Source organism: Tachypleus tridentatus, chromosome 1 (assembly GCF_004210375.1).
Source record: "Tachypleus tridentatus isolate NWPU-2018 chromosome 1, ASM421037v1, whole genome shotgun sequence".
NCBI lineage: Eukaryota > Metazoa > Arthropoda > Merostomata > Xiphosura > Limulidae > Tachypleus > Tachypleus tridentatus.
In genome coordinates, this window is record NC_134825.1 from 135,576,470 (window position 1) to 135,601,136 (window position 24,667).

At 36.2% G+C, this 24,667-nt stretch overlaps 1 protein-coding gene across 3 annotated transcripts in view; it reads right to left on the bottom strand.

Moving 5' to 3' along the window:
- LOC143224981 (glycine dehydrogenase (decarboxylating), mitochondrial) overlaps positions 1-24,667 on the bottom strand; it is a 156,872-nt gene that overhangs the window by 43,070 nt on the left and 89,135 nt on the right. For all 3 annotated transcript variants that reach the window (XR_013013559.1, XM_076453566.1, XM_076453579.1), the window contains one exon: positions 14,509-14,550. Coding sequence is in view for 2 of the 3 variants with exons in the window: in XM_076453566.1 (XP_076309681.1) it covers positions 14,509-14,550 (42 nt within the window). In the remaining variant the exon portion in view is untranslated. The remainder of the gene's footprint in view (positions 1-14,508; positions 14,551-24,667) is intronic.

A 24,667-nucleotide genomic window follows, 5' to 3' on the forward strand; every position in this document is an offset into this window, starting at 1 on the left:
ACCGATATCCCTAAGTTAGTGACACTTGTATATTAACATCATTGGAGTTTCTATACTGTTTCATGTTTTCTTGTATATGCCTTGTATCTATTCCTTAAACCATCATATGTTACTTATTTATAACAACAGAAACATACACTTATTTTAAAACATGCCAAAGACAAAAGTCACATTTTGTTATTTTTAGTGCTTGTACATGTGGCATTACAGTGTTGTAACCTGAAAAGGTGCAACTGATTTTCAAACTGAAAGTTGATTTACATTCATAAAACATATATTTTTATTCTTGACTGGGAAAAAAGTAGCATTTATGATTTTTTTTTAAAAAGAAAAATTTATTTCTGATAGATACTTTGCTCCCATAATAGTTTTTATAATTCAGTGTTCTTCTCTATTTATTTATTCATTTGCTGCTAGTCTTGAATATCCCACTGACCCCATGTTTAACATGGGTCTGCTGTGTCTTTGACAGGAAGTAATCATATGACAATTCTCCACTGAAAGGAGTATGACACACTCTTCTGATGCAGCTGGCTTCCTCTCCACAAGTTTATCCAATCTTCACTTGAAAGTCAGGCACTAAACAAACACTAAAAGTAGGAGAAAGTGTGTGAAATATGAGTCGAAGTATCTATCAAAGATACATTTTGTGTACGAAAATTATAAGTTCCGATATGGTACCTTACTTATTCTCACAAAATTGATCTAGCAGAAGAAATGTTGCACAATTACTTAGACCAGCTTCTGTCAGAATGCATTTAAAGAGAACCCATACAGTATGACATCTCTGAGAAGAAACAACACACTCATGGGAGATAACACAATATCTGAATCAGGTATACTCTTCACTCTTCATGAAAGATAGTGTCACTAAACTGGAGGCAAAGAGGCACAAGCAATAATGAGTTATGTGCCCAAAGTATAACATGGAAAGGGCATGGGAAATCAATTCAAATCTAACCAACAGAACAGGGAACAGAACATCCTGTCCATGGTAGAAGGAGGTCCTGAACTAACTGTAGCCAGATGTGATAATGGTGTAAACGAAAGGTTACCTCCACCCCAAAATCAGGAATCAACCATCTGGTCCACAATAGCAGGAAATCCTCTATCAACTTCAAGATTCATGAACCAGAAGAGAAGAAGCACTTCTGTTCCAAGAAACCCAAGCTATCACTGTGTGTACAACTAACATGACCAACTCCTGTCCCCTAGTAAAAGACATTTAGATGAAGACAAGAAGGTGAAAAGCAATGTGGAGGGTCAACCAAGTCAAAACTTATGCAGCATTGGAAATGCATCATCCATTCTGTTGCAGGAGGGGTGTCCCAGTCCACTCGTAAATATTTATGGTGGTTGGTCCAGTTCCAATCAAAACAAGTTGTCCAAAAACTAACATCCAGAAAGTGGTAGGAAAGAGGGCTCCCAACTGGAGGTAAACTGCTTTTTCATTCAATCCAAAAACAAATGACATTCGAAATTGTACATCAGGTCCTTGATAAGAGAAGAGTAACATATTTACACTAGAAGAAAATCACTATTATTCCCAACAGGGAAAGACCAGGCACACTCAAGAGGAAACTTCCATTGTTCACCACCTCAGTAGCTGAGTTAGTAAGTGGTAAGAATTACTGTACTCCATAGGAAAAGGGAGAGAAATACACTGGAGAGTTTTGAGGAATACAATGGACGACCATGAGATCCTATTTTTAAAAGTCAGCCATTCACAATTTATTAACTCAAAGGACTGCAATCCCCTTCTGCTTCATTCATACTAGTCCACAAGCATATGATCTGGGATGGACAAGTTCATGATGCAAAACACTGAGGAAAGAAACCTACAAGTGATCTTGCAAAACATCCATCTCAACAGTGAGAGAAATAGACCTATAGATCTAACACTTAGTGTACCTGGACAGGCACCACTCATCACAGAATGGGATTCAATATAAATAATATTATGATCCTGCAAGAAAAATATAGAAATATAAATCACTCAACCATTTACAGTTGAACTAATGTTTGGAGTATGACAACATACAGTATGCATATCCAGATGAGGAGGACATGACCAACACACAATGCAAATAATGGGAGAAGAATGTAATCAGTATAGCTCACTAGCTAGGTACTGTGCTGTAGTTGATGACAATTACACAAAACACTAGGAATTGTATAACCAGAAAGAATAAACCATTCTGATGAGGTGGCAAATACAACCTTAAGTGGTAGGTGAAATACCTCGAGATGAAGGGTTCCAGGGGATGAATAAAAATGAATGGGAACCACACACACAAAAAAAAAACTGTTTGGCAATATAACCTGTGAGAACTTGTAAAGGACATAAGTCTATCTTAATTTGAATGGGAATAAAAATGTAAAAAAACAACTATAATCCAGATACAGGAGAATACATGCACATTATTTGTTATTAAAAACATAAAGAACAGGCAGACAAGGATTCAGATGTGTTTTATGTAAGGGAGTAGAGAATTATATCAAGATACCAATCCTGAAAGATTGTAAGATGAGAAGGGTGAAGGATCCAGAAGAATTGCATCAAAAGGGAAATATTACAAGATGAAAACACCCTGCAGTAATGGGAAAATATGGATGATATTGGATAAGGCTGCTTGATAGCCAGCAATGGTAGATATGAAAGAATCATTGTCAAACAGCCAGGTAAAAGAGCCAGAGACATAAAGAATAACTGAAAAATAAATAATATAATAATTTTTCAGAGACCAATGATGAAATGTATATCAATTTATTTGATATACCATGAGAGAAAGAGTATGTATATAATGGGAAGGGAAAGAAGCTCCATATTTGAATAGTTAAAGTCATCTCACAAGCTAAAATATAGCAACTACAGAATAAAATATCAGAGACCAAGGTTAATGAAGGAGAAGAACTGGAAACCAAAAAAATTAATATTGAGATGGGTGGCAAAAGTATTCAAAGTTAATGAGGTGATGTACTTCACTGATTGTATAACCTTCAGAAAACTTGGATATTGAGGATAATACCCTGATAGGATCCTGTAAGGATGAAATAATTTTACCACAAGATCTAACTCACCTGGAACATAAAATGCAACTGAGCAAGTGCAATATGAATGTGGCCAGAATAGGAGTTCTAACATTCAGAAACACAGTGATCATAAACAGATGTCACTTTGTTGATTAATGTACAAGACAACAGGTAATTTTATGGGAATGGATTAAAGCAATTTGCTTCATACTCAAGGTAGGAAATTATCCAAAACATAACATATGGCAAAAAAGCTCTAAGATGTTTACATTCATTGCTACCTCAACAAAAAATACCAATGACTCAACATTTCTGGAGAGTCCATTCTTGATGCCCAACCTGTAAAAGAAGCATCTGTATACAGATGTAGCTCTAATCCTGGAGGTGGAAGAGGCACACCTGTTATTGTGTTGACTCTGCTCAGCCACAATATGAAATCAACTTGAAGTGCTGAATAGAGATAGATATAAAAGTATATAGAAGATCCAAGGCAAAATTCCATTAAATATGCAGCACCCAAAGAAGGGTATGAACAATGCATGACTCTCAAGAGTAAGGGCTTCAATAGAAGCCCATGTCCCATTAAAAGGAAAGAGCCTCAACTGCAGAAAGAGCATGAGGCAATTGGACATTGAAAACCAAGAATAGAATAATTTGGCCCAACTGAGGAGAGTTTTAAAATGGTACTCCCAGGAAAAAAGAGGTAATGTTCTGGGAGAAGGAAGGGCTTCTCCAACATGTTGAGCCACTCCACTAAAGTAGCAATCCAAATCAGCAACTGAGTGTGTTTGTAAGGTGTATGTTGGAATACAGCTAATAACAGCTCTGAATCCTTGTGAAAATGATCCATAAATCTAGAATGAATGTACATGAATGTGTGAGGAAGGACTCTGTGAGAAAAAAAACATGGAATGTCAAAGGAATTTTTGAGATTAAACATATATAATCAGATGCTCATTCCCAGCTTTCTGAGGGAGCATCAAGAACCTGGAATAAAATCCTGAAGTTAAATGTTTGACATGATTGACAGCATCCTCGAGAAAAAATACTGAATTACCTCAAATAAATGTTGCACAGAAAAAAAGATTCCAAGAAAGCAAGAAGATAGAAATGGGGATAATGGAAGGTAAGATTACTGGAGATCACTTTCTGATCACACACCCCCACATCCTGAATTCTGTGATGAAAGTGTGCCACAAGAGCACACTCCATTAGCATGTTTCCACATTGCTAAAATCAATACGATAGTTGCCTATACCCTCAGCAATATCAGATTTGACAATAGGCAAGAAAAGCTCCAAACAAAACAGAAGTAATATTGTTGAATAGTCATCACTGCCCTTCAATGCAATAATGTGGTAAGATCTCTAAAAATTTACCTGAGTAAAAAGTGCCACTTATACGGCATGTAAGTAGGATATGGGTAGACACCCATAAGGTAACAGTGCATTCTTACCCAGGATTTCAATAACAGAGTACCCATGTTTGAAGGGAAAAAACTAAAGGTGATAAACATAACAGAGTAAAAACATACAGTATCCAGTGTCATCCCAAATTCTGCTGGGGAACTGTGGATAACTGCAGACATGAGGTGACTGGAAAAAAGCCAACTGCAGAGTGTTGTAAGGGTCCAACAGATTCAGGCCTATTGGACATGAGAAAACTTCATGGAAGTTAATAGGGTCAGATTACACACAGCACAATTATCTTAAGCTAGAAGGGGACAAGCCTCAATTGAATACAGTAATGTAAGCTATGGGTTCACCAAGTGATTTACTACTTGAGTAGCAGGACACAGATTAAAAGGCAATAAACCAATAAAACTAAGTATAAACAGATGTAGACAAGTTTTAAACTACTTAAGAAAAACATATGTAGTTTCCTATTACAATCTGCAGTCATTCTAGAAAGAAAAGAAGGGTGTAATTTAGATTTATTTCTTTTCTTTTTTGTTTTTAAATATATAATGGTTACATGGTCAGTAGATCATACAAATCTATTTAGGGTAGGGGGTAGAGAAAATAAAAGAAATGTGTAATCATTTTTTTTCTCTGAAAACAGATCTCTTTTTTTCTATATTCCACTGCCCTTAATACATTGGAGAAACATTTATTGCTTGACACACTAGTCTTTATACTCCATAAGTTTGAGCTACTCATTTTGTATACTACATGCAGGCAACAACACTTCACCAGCAGAAGTATGACACCCTCTCCCAAAACAGCTGCCTTCCTCTGTATTACTTTATGTGAACTTCACTTTTAAGATTATGACCACAATAAGCAAAAGAGCACTAGATGAGGTAAGGAAGGGTAGAAAGTGTGTGACAAAAGTGAGTTTCTATCATAAATCTATTTTTAGTATAAGAAAATGACACTTTCTGATATGATACCTACCTACACTCACACAATAGCTAGAATATTATATTGAGCAGGTGTAGAGACAAGTACAAGAAAAAACAAGAGACATCTTGTGGAAAGTTTCCATAGAGAATCAAACAGGTGTGTCCCATAATGGAATGGAAGTAAACACTTGGGGTACTGCACCACTTCTCAAACAGGTATGCTTTTCACCCTCAAAAAAGAGAGGTATTGTGAAATGGGTGACATTCAGGTCTAAAGTTAGTAAAATAAAAATCCTGGAAAATAATGTATCAGTTGTAAATAATCAATGCAAGTCTCACTTCATCCTGAACCATATAAAAAATGACCAGAAAAAACAACACAAACAAACAAACAAAAAACAACTGCAGTAGAATAAGAGTCACAAGTAGTATAAAGAGTAAACAGATATAAATAGGTAACTCCAAACCCACACGGAAAAATTAAAAATCCAATGGGCTGTTCATAGAGTTATGAAGAAAAAGGCATTACACATGATACTGTGATGTATCTGCTCAATTCCAACCATACAGATAAGGTTCCATATCCTGTCTGTGGAAGAGAATATCATGTTATATCAAAACCAGTATGCACAGTTTATGGTGGCCAGGACAAGAGAACATTAGTAATATTATATACCAACCCTTCCTAAAAGTAAATGCAGTGCTAAACTACAGGCATCTAGAATTTAGATGGCATCTGTTGGACAACCTTCCAAATCAGCGACAGAAGACAGGAAGTGCAACAAAATGAACCTTAGCTTATAAAGTTATTTCTAAGCCTCAACTCAACTGTAAGAACAGGGAGTTATCCTTTACCTGGTATTATGAGCAGGCAAATAATACATCTTACTCAACCATACTAGTAGTGAAGGAACATCATGCATCTGGCATTACAAGAAAAATATGGAATGCCTGCTGTACCACAACCAGTACTACAAAGCAGATAAGTCCCCCAGTATCAACTACAGAAGCAGGAAAATAAAAACCTGCAACCAGAATTACTAAGAAGGGGGCATTTACCAGTTCCAATTGTGGGAACAGGGTATTACCCATCTGAACATGGTATTAAGAAGAGGATTTAGCACTGGCTGGTCAAGCTCCCATCAACATAAGAACACCTGAGGTAGATTGTTCCCATGAGAGTTCCCAGCTTTGCCATATTCTCAATGTTGTGAAGTGATACATAATGTTATGATGCATGTTCTACATGTAACCTGTTAGGACAACATGGGATCTAAAGATCTATCTTGGCTGTTCTATTCTCTGACCTAAACCAAAACTATTAATAAATAAATTTATCATTTATATACTTATCAAGCTTTCTCTTAAACTTGCATAAATTTATTGCCTCCACAACCTCTAGAGACATCCCATTCCAAAGGCCATCCATCATTTTGGAAAAATAAAATTGTCTTAGCTGAAGATGATTCCTACACTGCCAAAATTTATATTTGTTCTGTAGTTCAATTATTTTTACAGGAAAGTACAAAAAAGATGATGTATCAACACTGTTAATTCCCTTTACTATCTTAAACACTTCAATCAGCTCCCCACTAACTCTTCTTTTTTCAAAAGAAAACAAATTTAAGGATCTTAATCTCTCATATGACAACTCCTCCATTACAGGCACCATTCTTGTAACCCTTCTCTGAACCATTTCCAACAGTTCAATATCTTTCCTAAAGTAAGAAGCCCATGAATGAACAGAATAATCCAAATGTGGTTGAAGTAGTGATTCATACAATGAAATTATAATCTCTTTAGCACATTGCTTTGATGGCTTTATAATTCAAAATTATGATAATCCACATGCATTGTTTTGCATTTATTACATTTAAAACCCATTTGCTATTTATTTGCCCAACTTACTAAATGATCTAAATCCTTTTGGAAAGCAACAGCAGCATCCTCTTCACAGCTAACATCACTCAAGAACATATCAGCATCTGCAAATTTGGACTATTCTTTCATCTATGCCATTGATATAAATTTAAAAAAAAACAAAGGTTGTGAAGCTGCACCTTGAGTTACCCAACTTATGGCATTAATCTAGTTGGATATGAAAAAGACTTTGTTGCCCATTATTCCATTGGTTAGGAACTGGAAAGTGGCAATGACTCCCAAACTCCACTTGAGGAAAGGAAAGATAAAAGGCAATGGGGAATATGGAGGAACACTGTATTGGAGAAAATGCAATTTTGAAAGGTACACTGCCCCTGATTTATTCAACTAGCTGGGATGGGCAGTACAGTTCACCATGTATGCATCAGAATTCTATATAATGTGTGTATACAGACACACACACATCTAACCTTTAAAGCCAGTGTGTGTGTCATGTCATGCTTGATTTCATGAAATAGGAGTCATAAAAGCCTAAAGGCATTTATATAGATATACTACTGTCTACCCATTATGATTCCAGTGACAGGGGTGAAAGAGTGCTGGGAAAGGGAAAGAAACCTCATTAATAAGTCTAAAGTAAAGACAGTGTGGGATCACCTAGCCTAGAGCCAAGTCAATAAAATTTATCATGAAAGTAAAAATACTAGTTCTATTTTAAACTTAAATCATTTCTAAATTAAGATATTTTCTGTTACATCAGAAACATTTAAAATAAGAAACAAAACCTCTTTTATCACCAGATATTCTAAATTAAGAAATCACCAAATATTTTCCAGTTTTGTTTTCTGCATATTAAATCTTATACTTTTAGTACATAGATTAACAATGATATTATGTTACACTTTTGTTCACAAGCAACATGATATAAAAGCTATTGTTGAAACATTGACTTTCTACATATTAGAAGTTGTTGATCTAACAGGTTTTTACTATTAATTATTCTATGAATTGCCACATATTTATTTCATGAATGATCTTAATTTTGACTGTCTCAACTGCACCCTTGTTTCTGTCAGTTAAGTTTGATTTGGATGCGTGGCTATATTATATTTTGAAGTGGTAGTAATTGCCTTGTCATTTTTGACAGGCTATATGCCAGTAAATATGTATACTAGGTAAGCCACTAATGATCTTGCACAATGCTCCCTACAAACAGCATATATCATAACCGACCAGGCAATGCTTGCCACTGAGTGGGATCTGAAAATATACATATATATATATGGAAGAAAAGGGGGAACATGAAAGAAAATATGACACAAAGAAATACACAGGTAAGAGTCAAACAGGTGCATGTTGAAATGCTACAGGTGGATGATACTTACCAGAGAAGGTGACAAAAACAAGGCACTAGAGACAAGGTAATATATCAAATGTAATAAGACATGAAAAAATGATGCCCTTCCAAGTAGAGAGAAGAGTGAAGCAACTTAATAAGCTGACAAATCCAACCCATAAGTTTTATGAAAGAGGTCAAGTGGCACAGAAGGTTTCCAGAGAAGAAACAAACTTGAACCATGAAAAGAAGCCATTCAAGTCATATAACACAACAAAGCTCACACAGGACACAGGAAGCAAACTTGATCTGACCCAAAATAAACATGAAAAATAGAAGAGATGGAGACTGATTTGAAGGTAGAATTGTCTTCATGAGCAGCTAAAGTCTTGGGAAGAAATAAAGGAACAGTGCATGTATAATACAATATATGTACTCTAATAAGAGGTATGGGAAACCTCTTTTTCAAAAAGGTTAGACCTACAATGACAGCAAGCCTGCAGGAGCAGAAAATATATATTGAGGGAAAGATAGTACAGGAAATATAAAGTCAAGGTTCAAATGCAAGTTTGAAAGGGGACAAAAAGGACAATACTGAAATACAAATCAAGCACAGAGAAGACATGGTGAGGATAAAGAATATGAAAGGACAATAACAGAAAGGAAAGGATAAGATATTGGTAATATCTGGTAAAGTAAGAAGTGGTCAACAAGACTGCTCTATATTCAGAAACAACTGAAACCAAAACAGCTGGATTAAAAACAGGGAAAGGAGAGGAATAGAAAGATGGGAGGTGAAAAATAATGACAGATAGAAAAATGGTGAAAAGTAGTACAATATCATTTGTAAGTTAATAATGTTGTAGGTTGGATCAAGAGGGAAAGGAGAGAAGCAACATACAGTGTCAGATCCTGACTTCTTGCAACTGACCTGACAAAATCCACATGAAGCTGGAAGGTGAAAGTGGTGTGATGGATGACATCTAAATGAAATTAATGAAGAAAAGAAGGAGACAGAGGAAAGGCACAAGTGATGACAATTGTAGAGACCTCAGGAGAGGGAACTAAGACTGAACTAGCTAAACTGGGGTTATCAAAAAAGAACTCAATATAGAATGGTGGATTAGGGAAACTACTTTGGGGAGGAGACATAAGTAGGAAAGCCACTCTATTCCTGACTGAAAGCCATCTACCCTTAAAGCATCAGGATGAGAAACTGGAAACCAGAAAGATAGAACTTTGCTGTTCAACTGGCAAAATCATTTGTGTATGTGGTTCCCATATGACAGCATACCAACTATGGGAATAACACTGTGTAGATGCAATAACCAGTCCTCAACCAGAATTAAGGTATCAGAATTATGGGAAGCCAAAAGGGGTATTTGATGCTTGAGGACTAGAAACAGGAGATCCAGAATCCAAAAACAAAGGGACCTGGATTTGGTACTATATGGCTTGGTGAGGTACAAAATTATTGCATTGCTGACAGAATGCACAATAATCATCTTCCCTCTCAGAAGATAAAGGAAATGACACATAGCTGAATAAACAGCTATGAGCTCTAAAACAATGATATGAAGCTTGTATTTGGCCAACAACCAACTCCTGGACATTTCTGGTATATTGAAATATGCATCCCAACCCACAAGAGAAGCATTGGTAAAAAGATGCAAGCATGAATGAGAAGGTGGAAGATGAACACCAACCATAGGACTGCATCTGTCCAACCACCAAGCAAGGTCAGTAGGAAGGGAAGAGAGAAAGATAACCAGATGATTTGAACTGAAGTTCCATCTATCAAGAAATTCCCAGTGAAGACAACACGTGAGTACAATAGACTAACTGCTCTATGTTCCAAATACATAGTAGAAAGGCTGGATCTAACTAAGATGGGAATTGAAGAAAACTTCCAAACAAACTGGTTACTGTATAGGGAAAAGGGTTGATTACTCCATTTTGATTAACCAACTCACACAAGCTGTTCCCTCGAAGAGGAAATGAGTGTAGTTAGAAGACACCAAAAAAAAAAAAAGCAACCTAGTCATCCATACAATTATGAGACAAGAGTCTCAACGAATGTAGATGTCAAGCAAAGATTTTGATAACCCAACAAAATACTTACAAGGCCAAGGAAAGCCTGAAAAGAAGATTGCATAACTTGAAAAAATGCCCCCTCGTGAACAAAATGGAGATCAATGGAAGAAACCAATTCTGTGGTAAAACAAGAAGGGTCTAGAAATTTATAAGTCTCTAATTTCCAGTTTTCTTGGGGGCAATGAAAAGACAAGAGCAAAAATCTGATGAACAAGAAACATCAAGAAGGTCTCTCAGTGCATGTTACATATTATAATTTATCTTGAATGAATATCTAATTTATTATGTTACATATAACAGTTTAAAATAGCAAGAAACATGAATTTAAACTTAAAAGTTAATTAAATGTTAATATATATCAAATTTATGATACTTGCCAATAAGATCAATACACACAATTTCTTTTATTAACACAAATACATTTTGAAAAACAAACAACACTACAATATCTAACAGTTATTAAAAATAAATGATTTATATACAACAGATTTACAAACTTACAATCAATACTGAGTCTTCTATCTTGTCTAGAACTGAATCTTTAGTCAATGGTTCATGGAAAGCAAATTAATTTTATGTTGATAACCAGGTATGCTTCTCTTGAGGTGAAAGCTAGCTAGTTCTATTCTTGGCAAGCCTCATGAGGTTTATAAGCTTATTTTTCACTGAGGAAGATATCCAATGTCCTTGTAGAAATACTAATGTCCAGTCCAAAGTTAATTTACCAAAGTTAAATGGTTTGTAATGTTCAAAATATATAAACGTTCCTGTTCAAATGACTGTAATTTTTTAATTTTTTAAGTCATGAGTTTATCACAATTATAGCTTCAGAGGTTTACAGTATACTAACTGTATAGCGTTGGAATATGAAGCTTTACTAAAATAAAAACATCTGATATTTATTTAGAAGGTTTTAGAGGTTGTGCAAATGAAATTTGAAAATTTTCCTATGAAGTATTTTTAACCTTAACATAAATATTATTTGCACCTGGAGCAGACAACATTATGTCTCCATATATTCAAGAAACAAATCTGTAGTAGAAACAGTTAATTAAAAAAAACTTACTTTTTAAGTACAAAAGGCTTGTAATATTTAATGAAAGCCTACCAAACTTCAAAAGAGGAGTCCCACTGAGAATCAACTAAATGGAAGGCACATTATTCTATGATATCTGTGAATCTTGAAGAAATCTTCATAAATATATGTGTTTGGGGACTATCATGCAAGATTATTCATTATAACCTAGTAGTGAGAGATACCTTCATCTAGATAAAAGCAGTATCTGAATCATCCAGATTATAGATAATAGCTTAGAACATGTTACAAGAGAGGAAAAAACCCTAGAATTCACTAATGTGGTTAAACCTTGATCAGACTACTCACCCCCCAATGGCACAGCAATATATCTGCAAACTTACACCACGTGTAATAATGCATCTAAGAACCCGAAATAATAACACAAAAAAACAAAACAAACAATGTTCTATAACTATCACAATTTAACTAGCTAACTATGGCATAACAGCCTTAAAATAATTCACACAGCTTCTGAATTCGAACATCACAAGTGAAAAAAAATATTATGAGAGAAACTTCCAAACTGAAAACAAAATTTACAAAACTGTACTAAAAACAGCATAATATATCATATAATTGGCTAAAATTTTGGCTTTCTATTTTTATAAATAATACAGTGTGAAATGTTACTGAGAAATATTGGCAATTTGTGAAGATAGGAGGTGACAGGCAAGCATGGCAAGTGATTTCATGCCAAACAAACAGATACTCTTGCTTCTTGATTGTGTAAGTAATACTTAAAATTTTCTTTTCATCTTTAACTTAAGCCATCTTGATATGAATAAATAAACTGTGCATATCACAATTTTATACAGAATTAAATCAAAACATAATTAAGCAAGTTTATTATTAGTGTATATTAATAAATTTGGAATCAAAATGTAGTTAACAAATACCATTTTGATACATGTTTTAGTTTCTTAACTAAATATATAAATTTTTAATCTCTTCTTCTCTTTGTACTATGAAATTTAATTGCACTGAATGATCAATGTTTTTTTCCTTACCATTATGATATCCTGAAAGTAATATAAGTCAATCATCAAACTATAGGTATTAATAAATCACACCTTAGTTTTTATAGCCTTTTTTCTTTACAGAAATATATACCAGGAAGTGAAACCTATTTGCAATACTTTCCTATCACATCCTCTCTTTAACAAATTGCTAAGTCTCTCTCTGACATTTGCTATTGCATCATTTATAACTAATAGGAAGACAAAGTTCTAATTTACTGAATGATGTATAATTCTACCTTGCTCTCAGTAAATATTTCTAGTTATTTCATGTACAGACTGAAAATTGCTTTTGCCCAATTCATGTCAAAGAGCTAAATGAATTATTTTATGTACATATGCCATAGAAATTTACTTAAATTATAATTTTCATGAAACATTAGCTACTTTGTGTGTATTATCATATTGTGTAGTTAAGTGCATGTTACAAATAAATAAAAATTATTTTAGTCAATAGTAATATAGTTGTAAGTAACTAGGTTTAAGCTTTGTTGAAAGACAGAGAAAAACAAAAGAGGCTAAATGTTAGAACGAAATCTTTTATGTTTTATGTCAATTTTTATTCAATGTTATAAAATTAATAAGACAAAAATTAGAATCTTAAGTTAGATAAGGTTATATAATGAAATGATAACAAAGAAATTTCTCCATGAGAAATACTCCAAGTAGCTTGTGCTATGTATTTGTCACGTGATTTACATTTACTTCTGTGTATACAGGATTATTAGTTGAATATGGTTCAAATAGCAATCACAAATAAAAACAGTTGTAAAAAGGTATGGGCCTTAAAGTATTTTATATAAAGAGCTGTAATTTTCTGTAACAATCTGCAGTCATTCCAGAAAGAAGAAAAGTAATTTATATTTACGGTCATTACAAAATCTGTCAAATCAAACAAGGCTATAAAGTGATAGGATAAAACAATAACATATAAAATATAGTTTTGCTGATTAAAATAATATTTTGACAACCATTCACTAGGTTTTAGAGGTTGTGCAAATGAAACCTGAAATCTATAAGATGAAAAAAGTATTTCTAATCTTAACACATATCACATCTTGCACTCTTATTACTCAAAATCTTGGCCACGTTCTGGTTCTATATATAGAAATCTTTAATAAAAACATTTTAGTAAAAAATTGGAGTTTCTGCGTACAAAAAAATGGTAATGCTTCTAAAAGCCTACCAAATTGTGCGAATTTTTTACTAAATTAATGGTATGATATATATACTTCCATGGTTATATGGTGGTTGCAAGGTCAATCAAAATGACCCTGCCAAACAGAAAGAGTTAATTTAAATGTTTACCTGCAATAACTTAAGATTTATTGATCAAAAAGAGTTATTTCATATGAATGCAAACATTGGTTTTTATGTTAAACTTGACTGAACTAGACTGTTATTTTTCTGTGATAATATATAGCATGATAAATGTTGGAATTTTCTTTTAATTAGTGAAAAACAATAGATTAATATCATATGAGCAATGATGGTACATTTCTTTTGCAGAAAACATAATCACTGGTAAAATATATCACCAAGAACAAATCATAATATGTCACTGGACTATCCTTGTAGAGTATTTCATTTCCACGCTCTACTCAGCCATATATCTATACCTATCTCTCTGTCCATCCATACATCCAATTACACATACACTTACAATTTCTACAGATATTAACACAAAATTTGTTACTTTTACTTTTTTAATTTTTTCTCAACTTACCATCATCTCAGTGGTGCCATTGAGCTTCATTGTGCAAGAACCCTACAAACAATAAACAAGGTATGCCCACAAGTTTAAACCAGATGGAAAGTTATGATTCTCTGAAAAACAAGAAAACTTTTTTTTGCTTTTATTAATATTGGATATAAAAGGATTTAATAATGTAATAATAATAAAAAAAATATGTAGCCTAAGACATCCTTTAAACCACCACAGATTGATAACACTATAGGTTAAAAGATATAAAGTACAAATAAACATTCCAAACTTATTACAAATACTAACATTTTATGGTGAATGAAAAAATAGATTATGTTGTTTAAGGAAATAGCTGGAAAAGTGAAGGTAAGAGTAAAACAACAGTTACAAAATAAATATTAAAAAAGAATTACTATACAGTAAGTAAATATACAGATACAATTAAAATAGACAAAACACACTGTATTATAATTAAAGCTCTAACTAACACATATGTAACTAAGAAAATTACCAAATTGATTTCACAAAAGTAATGTTAATAACAACTCTAACTAAAACATTTTTAAATGTTTTGTTATAATAAAAAAGTAATATGTTGTCACAAATGCATGAATTAATGCAGGAAAAGTGTATAGTAATAAGTCATCTTGAGGAAAAATAAATCAACAACTGTTACACTAAAAATAAATTATTACTTATAATAAAAACATAGTTGTATATTGATAAAAAGATGCATCTAACATAGTACCACAAGACTTGCTACACTGAAGTTATTTTGAAAAAAAAACACAAAAAACATTTATACTATCAATCATAATTTGGAATCCAAAAATTTTGTAAGATTCAACTGAGACAAAAAATCATCACAAATAAACAGTCAAAAACAAGTGCCAGCTGTTGCTTTATACAAATTAAAGTTGCCTAAGTGTTTATTGGTACAAAGCAATTAGGCTATCTGTGCCAAATAACCAATAAAGAATAATTAAAAAATTAAAAAAGGTAAAATTATTAAAATATGTAAAAAGGAATCACATTAAAGCAAAATAAAGGCCAATGGCTTTAAAAAATTTAAAAATACAATTGAGATAGAAAGTGTCACCATGGGAAAAGTATGTCTAAAATTGTAGTCACTCATGGCCATAAAGACAGCAGAACAGTAATATGTTGGTTACTGTCACTTGAGTGTCACACAGACCACACACTGGTGCATACAAAGAGGAGTTAAAAACTGTGACCAATGTCTATCCTAGCCAGGACAATTTCCTCTTTCTGATCCTTATGGAAGCAAGACAGCCAAATTCCAATAGAGGGTTGTATTTGGTAAAGCTTGTTATCATGTTGCTCACTCCAAGTCGTCTTTCAACTGACATGGAGCCTAGCCTTGAATAAAGGACTGTAGTCCATGTCTGAGACAGGCACGGCCATGTTAACATCAGAGAAGACAGATTTAGTTGTGGTGTGAGCAAACTTATTCCCACGAATACACATTGCCTGGTATTCAGATGAACTGGATAGAAATGGATGATAAGAGAAAATGAGACAGTTTTGAATATGAGTGAGAACGGAGTGAAACTATCATGAAATGATTCCAGGGCCAGTAGAGAGCTAAGCGAGTCAATATAAATAGTACAATGGAGTACTGCATAGATTTTTCACAATCCAGGGAAAGAGAAATAGCATACAATTTTGCAGCAAACACAGAAATTGTAGAAAGGATCCTGTGTGCAACCACTGAACCACAATATGCCATGGCAGTCACATGATTTCAAACCATCGGGAGGGAAGGATGGTTTGAAAGATGCTTTGCAAATAGAAGATGTTGCTTCCAATCAGAAGTATCCACCTTTCTCAGATGACTCAAAGAAAAGTGATAGGTAGGAATAGTAATAAGCCATGGTAGGATGGGCTGACCAGTGGAGACAGCAACATCATCCAAGAACAGACCCAATTCAGCCACCTGCACCTGGATATGAAGACCAAAAGGAACAACGGAGACAATTTACTCTGATAAAGCATGGTCCACTGAGGAAGGAAAACACAACCCAAAGTTAAATGCTGTGATAAAGATAAATGTTTTGAAGTATACAGTAAAGATAGTTTGAAACGACAGAGGTGTAGATGAGACTCAGTGTACAAACTCTGGATTGGAGAAGGTTAAGGTTCTGGCACATCCACAGATCAGAGATCCATAGTTCAGTTTCAATTCAATAAAAGCACAATAGATCTTTAGCTTAGAACATTTATCCTCTCCCCAGGAGATGGAAGAGACAACACAGAGGATGTTCAGTGCTCTTGTACACTTGACACACAGCTGCTTGAATGCTTGATGTGTGGAATGAAAGTCAACTTATGATCAAACACAGAGCCTGCTTGCAACTGTAGGAAGAAGCTGTTCGGTGATGGCATTCACCTTTATATTGAAAAGTGTGACAGTCAAGACACAGCCCAGAGGGACTCCAAGTTCTTGTGTGAAAAACAGGAAAGCGTCAAACCCACACAAACTGGGAATTGCCAGTCAATTAAAAATGTTTGATAAAAATAGGCAACTGGTCACACAACCCATATAAGTGGTCTCACACAATGCCATGTCTCCACATAGTATCATAATCCTTCTCAAGGTAAAAAAGTAGATAAACAGAATGTTATCACTTGAGAAAGGCTTCCCCAATCAATGTTTCAAGTCTAATCAAGTGGTCCATGGTGAAGTGCTGTCATTAGAATCCACATTAAGTGGGCAAGAGGAGGTTGTTTGGTTTGAGGAACCAAACAAGATGAGCATTAATCATCCTTTCCAAGATCTTACAGAGACAGCTCGTCAAGGCAATTGGAGAATAAATTGAAGGAATCATGGGGCTCATCCTAGGTTCAGAGAAAGGGAGGACAACAGCCAGATGCCAAGTACCAGAAAATACATTATCCTGTCAGAACTAGATAAAACAACCAGAAGAATAACAGGATAGGTAGGAGAGAGATAGCACATCATAGTCATCAAGTCTGATCAAGGTACTGCCAGGCCAATGAAGAACAAGTCTGAGCTCTAACAGGGGCAATTATAATTATAGAGATAATTGGCCATAAAGGAAAGAAGTGAACGCTCTGCCCAAGACTTAATGGCTAAGAAACAGAAAGTGCTAGATGCACAAAATTAGTTCTTATCAAGAGTACTGGTAATGTTCTGGACATCAGCAACTTCTTGGCCACTGGAGAGCAAGATGAGAAGCATATGCCCCACTGATCTTCAGAATCTTATTCCACAGAATTCTGGAGCTGCTGGAAAAAGAAATGTTAGTTGTGAACTTAATACAAAATTTCTTCTGACTTTAATGCCTAACTAGCTGTTGACTAGCATCCACTTGTTGGAAAACAATGCAGTTCAGAAGAGTGGAATACTAGTGAAAAGTACCCCAGGCCCATTTTTTAGCCTTCTAGTCCTCTTGGCAGGCAGAACTCCAACATGAATGAGGATACCATGGAAAATGGTTGGTTGGTTGATTTAGTGTTTTATGGCACAAAGCAGCTAGGCTATCTGTGCCAAATGTCTGGTAAAAATAAATTAAATGTAGTAAAATACATAAAAGGAAATGAAGGTAAAACAAAACAGCATTGAAAAACAGAAAAAGCATAAAACCAATGTTGACACCTAGTCTACTATGTTAAGAGAGAAAGCAAAGTAAGAGAAGTAAGAGGGCAGTGGAACCCAAAAGAAATCCTTTGGGTCTTCAAGGACCATTGGAGAATATACATGTGTGAATATTCCAAAGGAAAAAGTGTTTCAGGGAAGTCAGAGTCCCCAAAAGTGAAAAAACCCCTTGCATAAGATAAGAATGAGAATCATAAATTTTGGTGAACAGGCAAAGAGAAGAAAGCTGAGTTTGAGTGAAGCAAGAGATAACACAAATTCCCAGATGTACCAAATACTGAATGGGTCTGAAAAATGACTTGAAAAACAGGAAGTAAAAATTGGAAGATAGATTTAATGGATGAAACAGAGACAACACGAAGAGGATAGGTCAACAGGGATGCAGAGAAATGTTCAACAATCAACCTTGGCCAACCACACACTAGGTGAAAAAAGACCATAGTTGGGTCAGAAGAAGGAGAAGAGGAAGTTAAAAGGAGTCAGAGAAGTGGGAAGAGGCTATAAAAGAGAAAGTGAAAATTAACTGTTGTCAGAAAATAAGACTAACAACAAACAAAAAGGAAAAGACAGGTATCCAAAGGGCCAAAGTAAGTCACTAATAAGAAGAGCAATGAACCAAACATTGGGTAGTAGGAGGAAAAGTAAAAGAGGAAAGTCTGAATTTTGAAATGGAAAGGGTAGGGGCAGACTGAACCAGATGGAGAACAGGAGTCAAAGGGCAAAGTCAAGTAAGATAAAAACCTAGAATGATAATGAGAACCGTGAGAAATCAACACCACCAAAGACATTAAGAATACAAAAAAGAAAGCCCTACAAAGACCACTTACACAAAAAGGAGAAACGTGTACAGTAAACAGGAACACAATTTGATCCAAAGGGTCCTAAATGCAGAAGTGGAACAGGCAGAGAGAAGTAAATTAATTTTGCAGAAAACCCCTCCAGAACATGATGAAGTGTCTCAGACTAAAGGTGAAAGGAGGAGAGACAATAGAGTTGTGACAAGATGGAAAAATGAGGAACCAAAGACAATTTTAATGGATCCAATCCACAAGAAGGCCACATACATCTACAAAAGAAACGAAGCATGTCTGCAAGTCACCAGAAGTTATGAATGCAAGAGAATGAGGAATTTAGGTGTTAGTGAGGAGCTGTAAGAGAAAGGAAACAACAAAATAAACCTAATATCTGGATTCATGGAGAGAAGGATGGACAATATTAGAGGACACAATTTAAAGATAAGGAAAGTAACATACCTGAAAATGAAATCCAAAAGTAGACTGAAAGGTTAAAGTTATTCCTCAAAACAAAGCACAACCCAAAAATAACCTTAAATTTATAGCCCAACAAGCTATTCCCAACTGAGGAAAAAGAACATCAGCTAACAGGGTAGGAGTAGGAGACCCAATAAACACATGGTAATCCATAACATGCTACCATGTTCCCAACAGTTAACGAGTCTCCAGATGCCTTAGTAGAAATAAGGACTGTATGTGTAACATCATTCACACAAAACAAAGCAAAGTTACTATCATTTGAGAATTCAAGACAATAATTCACACTTCTGAAAAAAAAAAAAAACAAAGAAAACTAAAACCAAAGTTTGATTAACAAATGCAAATCTCATCAACTCAAACGAGAAATTTGAACACACTTGGGGGTTGTGTTGTCCTGATATTGGTGGGGAGCTATTGTTGCATGATGATGCCATGTAACTTTAAATTAAGGTTGTTTGGTTGGTTGATTTCGTGTTTTATGGCACAAAGCAGCAAGGCTATGTGCACCAAACCTCTGGTAAAAGGTAAAAATAAATTAAATGTAGTAAAATACACAAAAGGAAATGAAGATAAAACAAAACAGCATTAAAAAACAGAAAAAGCATAAAACCAATGTTGACACCTAGTCTACAATGTTAAGAGAGAAAGCAGAGTAAGAGAAGTTGTAAAGGACTTTCTCTAGCATAATGGTAATGATCATAATCCACCAGGAAGACTAACAGGTAAGTACAAGAACCACCATCAGTCACCTGAAGTTGGTCTTTCCAGTCCTTGTTCTGGGTTATGTGTCATTATGGCCAGTACCAGTTGGCCTAGTTCCAGTTAGTCCTGAAGTTGGCCTTTCCAGTCCTGGTGTCGAGTTATTTAATGTTATGGCCATTTTCCAATTTCAAATTGAACTAGAGTGATTGAGACTCTGAAAAAGGAACCACAATTAAAAATGTGTAATGAATAAATATCAAACACTTAAATGAAATTGAAAAGATTAATTGTCATTAAAAACTAAAAACTTTATCAAGGTGGACAGAGTCACCGTCACCAATAACACTGTCTAATGTTACGGACAAACCCTGGGACAGAACATGTTTAAAATAGTGCCATCGCTGAGTCGTAACAATGGCAAGAGGGTAAAATGTGGCTTACAGTGATTTGAGTGTTACACAAACTACACACTGGTGCATCAGTTCCAGATAAAAGAAAACGATGACTTAAAAAACTGTTACCAATGTGTAGTCTAGTTAAAACCACTTCGTCCTTCCAAACCTTACGGAAGCTAAATGGCCAAAGCCCAATATACAGTTTTATTTGGAAAAGCTTGTTGTGGTGTTGCTCACTCCAAGTGGACTGCCAGCTAGCGCAGAGCCGTGCCTTGAATACAGAACCATAGACCTTGTACAGAATAGGCACAGAGGTGATAGTGCCAGAGAAAATAGATTTAGCTGCCGTGTCTGCAAGCTCATTCCTGCAAACACCAACGTGGCCTGGTATCCAGAAAAACTGGATAGAAGTAGATGTTCATGAGAAATGGGCCAGTCCGATTTGAATATCAGCAAGAACAGGGTGTGAGCCAACATGAAGCAATTCCAGGGCCAGAAGAGAACTAAGCGAGTCAGTATAAATAGTGCAGTTGGAGTACTGCTCAGTTTAAATATTATCCAGGGCAAGAGATATGGAATACAGTTCAGCAGTGAACACAGAATATGTAGAGGAGATTTTGTGTGCAACCACCGTACCGCAATAAACTATGGCAGAGCCCACTGAATTACCTGATTTGGAACCATCCATATCAATTGAAATGAAAAGATTGTTCGAAAGATGTTCAGTAAATAAAAGAGGGTACTTCCAATCGGCAGTTTCTGCGTTTCTCAAATGATTTAAGAAAGGTCATATTTGGGGACTATAATAAGCCTTGGTGGGAGGGGCTGACCAATGGATTCTGCAATGTTATCCAAGGACAGACCCAATTCATCCAATTGCACCTGGATGTGAAGGCCAAAAGGAGCAATGGCAAATTGTCTGTTCTGAAAAGGTATGGTCCACTGAGGAAGGAAAACGCATCCCCAGGTGGGATGCTTTGGTAAGGAATGAAGTTTCGAAGAATATAGTAAAGACAGTTGCAAAGAGCAAAGGTGCAGAGAAGGTTCATGAGATTCTATGTATAAGCTTTAAACTGGGGAGGTGCAGAAAGCCCAAGTGAAGAGTCAAAAGCCTTGATGATGAATGGGGCCCAGCATCTTTGAGGCAGAGCCACAGACCATTGATCCATAGTCGAGTTTTGATCGAACAAGAGCACGATATGTCTTTAACACAGAACATCAATCTGCTCCCCAACTGGTGGTAGAGAGGACATGGAGGATGTTCAGTACTCTTGTGCATTTGACCCATAGCTGCTTTAAGTGTGGTATAAAGGTCAGCCCCAAGAACTTGGTCTCAGGGACCACTGGCAACAAAACTTCACCGATATGGAGTCAGAATCAGGGTGAATACCCCGTTGGTGACAAAAGTTCACACAAACGGTTTTAGAGAGAGAAAAATTAAAGCCGTTTGCTGTAGCCCACTTCAGTACACGATTGAGGAGAGTTTGTACTTGCTGCTCAATATATCTCATGTTCAACGAATGACATGAGATGTGAAAGTCGTCAACAGAGAGCCCATTCGCAACAGTGAGAGGAAGTTGTTCAGTGATGGCATTTATCTTTATACTGAAAAGTGCGACACTCAAAACACAGCCTTGAGGGACTCCAAGTTCCTGTAGAAAAAAACAGGAAAGTGTCGATCTTGGAATCTCCTGTCCATTAAAACATTTTTAATAAACATGGGGAAATGGCCACGTAACCCATATATATGGAGATCTCGCAAAATGCCATACCTCCATGTTCTGTCATAAGCCTTCTCAATGCCAAAGAATATTGATACAAGATGCTGTTGTTTGAGAAAGGCTCCTCTGATTGATGTTTCAAGTCGAATTAGGTGGTCTGTCATGGAGTGCTGTTGTCGGAACCCACACTGGGTGGGCGAGAGGATGTTGTTTGATTCGAGGAACCAAACAAGACGAGCATTAACCATTCTCTCTAAGGTCTTACAGAGACAGCTCATCAAAGCAATTGGACGGTAGTTTGAAGGAATCTTGGGATCTTTCCCATGCTTAGAGAAAGGTAAGATAATAGCCTGGCACTAAGCATCAGGAAAAATATTCTCCTGCTAGATCCGGTTAAAAACAATTAGAAGAATATCAAGAGAAGCAGGAGAGAGATAGCACAGCATGTCATAGTGTACATCATCAGGTCCAACAGATGTACTGCCAGACCAATGAAGGGCCATTTTCAGTTCCACCAGTGTAAAGGGACAATTATAGTCATAGAGACAGTCAGTTCAAAAGGAAAGAGATGAAAGCTCTGCCCGAGTCTTGATGGCCAAGAAGGTGGAGGAACAAGCAGAAGTTCTAGATACCCGGCAAAAGCTTTCACCTAGAGTATGGGCGATGCTCCAGACATCAGCTACCTCTTTGCCATCAGAGAGTAAGATCGAGAGGGGACAGAATTGTAGTGCCCACTGACCTTTTGAATCCTTTCTCATATGACCTTGGAACTGGTGGTAGAAGATATGCTCGTTGTGAACTTAATCCAAGATTTCTTCTGGCTTTGACATCTTACCCACCTAGCATGTGCAAGGGCCCATTGGAAAGCAATGCGGTTCGAAAGCATGGGATATCTACGAAAAGTATCCCAGGCCCATTTTTGAGCCTTCTGTGCCATGTGGCAAGTAGGATTCCACCATGGACGAGGATATCGTGGAAAACCTGATGAGGTTTTAGGAATACACTGAGCAGCAGCTGCTTGTACAATACAGTCAGTTACTGCTGCCACACAGTCGTCTATTGATGGCTGACTCACGATGGCAGGATCAAGTTCTGAGAGAGCAGTAAAAGTGGACCAGTCTGCCTGATGCAGCTTCCACCGGGGCACGCGGGTAGAGTGGCATCGACCACAGCCAGTCTCTCTCAAAAGTATAGAAAAATGATCACTGCCTAGTGGATTTTTGTCAACCCTCCATGAAAAATGGGAGAATAATGAAATGAAGGAAAAGAGATCAACAGCGATAAAAGACTGACTAGGTGCATGAAAATAAGTGGAAGAACCAGAAAGAGAAAGGTTTGAGTAGAGAGCATACTCTTTATAGAGCAACCCCTCCTATCAATAACAGCACTTCCCCAGAGGGTATGATGTCCATTAAAATCCCCCAACTGTTCAACGAGAGCACAAAGGTCTGATTGATCATATATGTCTCTCTAGTGGACAGGTAGAGAGAACAAACAGTGATGGTATGACCCAAGTAAACCCAGATGGCTACAGCCTCCAAGGTGTGTTGAGTGACAAAGACAGGGTGGGCACATGCTGATCAACCAATAGTGCCACCCCTCCATGTACTCGTCCATCACACAGCCTGTCATTCCTGTACAGATAAAACTGCTAAATGGTGACTGTATCAGCAGGTGTTTGAAATGTTTCTTGTAAGGAAAGACATACAGGATGGTAAGAAGCAATCAGTGTTTTGATATCATCCAGATTAGAACGTAAACCTTGACAGTTTCATTGTATCAAGGTGGCCAATTTTAATGGCGAGTAGGCGAAGTGGCTGGAGAACCCTTCTGTTTACGACCACGTCTTTTTTCCTTACTGTCCTTATTTGGAGGAGGTCTATCGACCTGCATGGATCCTGCCCTGGGTCGATTGGCAGGTCTTTGTTGTTGGAAGGGGATTCCAGTGACTGAGGACGTGAACGAATGATTGTTTTGCATCTTAGGATGGGAGAAAAAGATGTGTCTGAAGAAATGCCTGTATTTGAAACCAAAGGATGTGGATCTTGGGGTTTGTTAGAATGTATGGGAGGAACAGAGATGGGTGTAGAAGTTGATTCATCAACCTTTTTAACCATGGAGGTGAAAAGGCTTTTAATTTGTTTTGAAAACGATTCTCTTGAAGGCACAGAGAGATCTGTCTGCACTCCCCCTGCAGTTGTGGAACGAAGTGCAGCAGCATATGTCCGAGATGGAGTGGTGGACAGCAATTTCAGAACCTTAGGATTACTAATGTCATGAGTCGTTTTCAAACGCTGCACCTCTTTTTATTCCAACCATTTTAGACAAGAACAAAAGTAGGAAGGGTGAGAACCATTGCAGTTGTCACAATGTGGGTCCATGTCACACTCATAGGCATCGTGGTCCTTGCCACCACAACAAGCACATGTCAGGGAACCACGACATGAC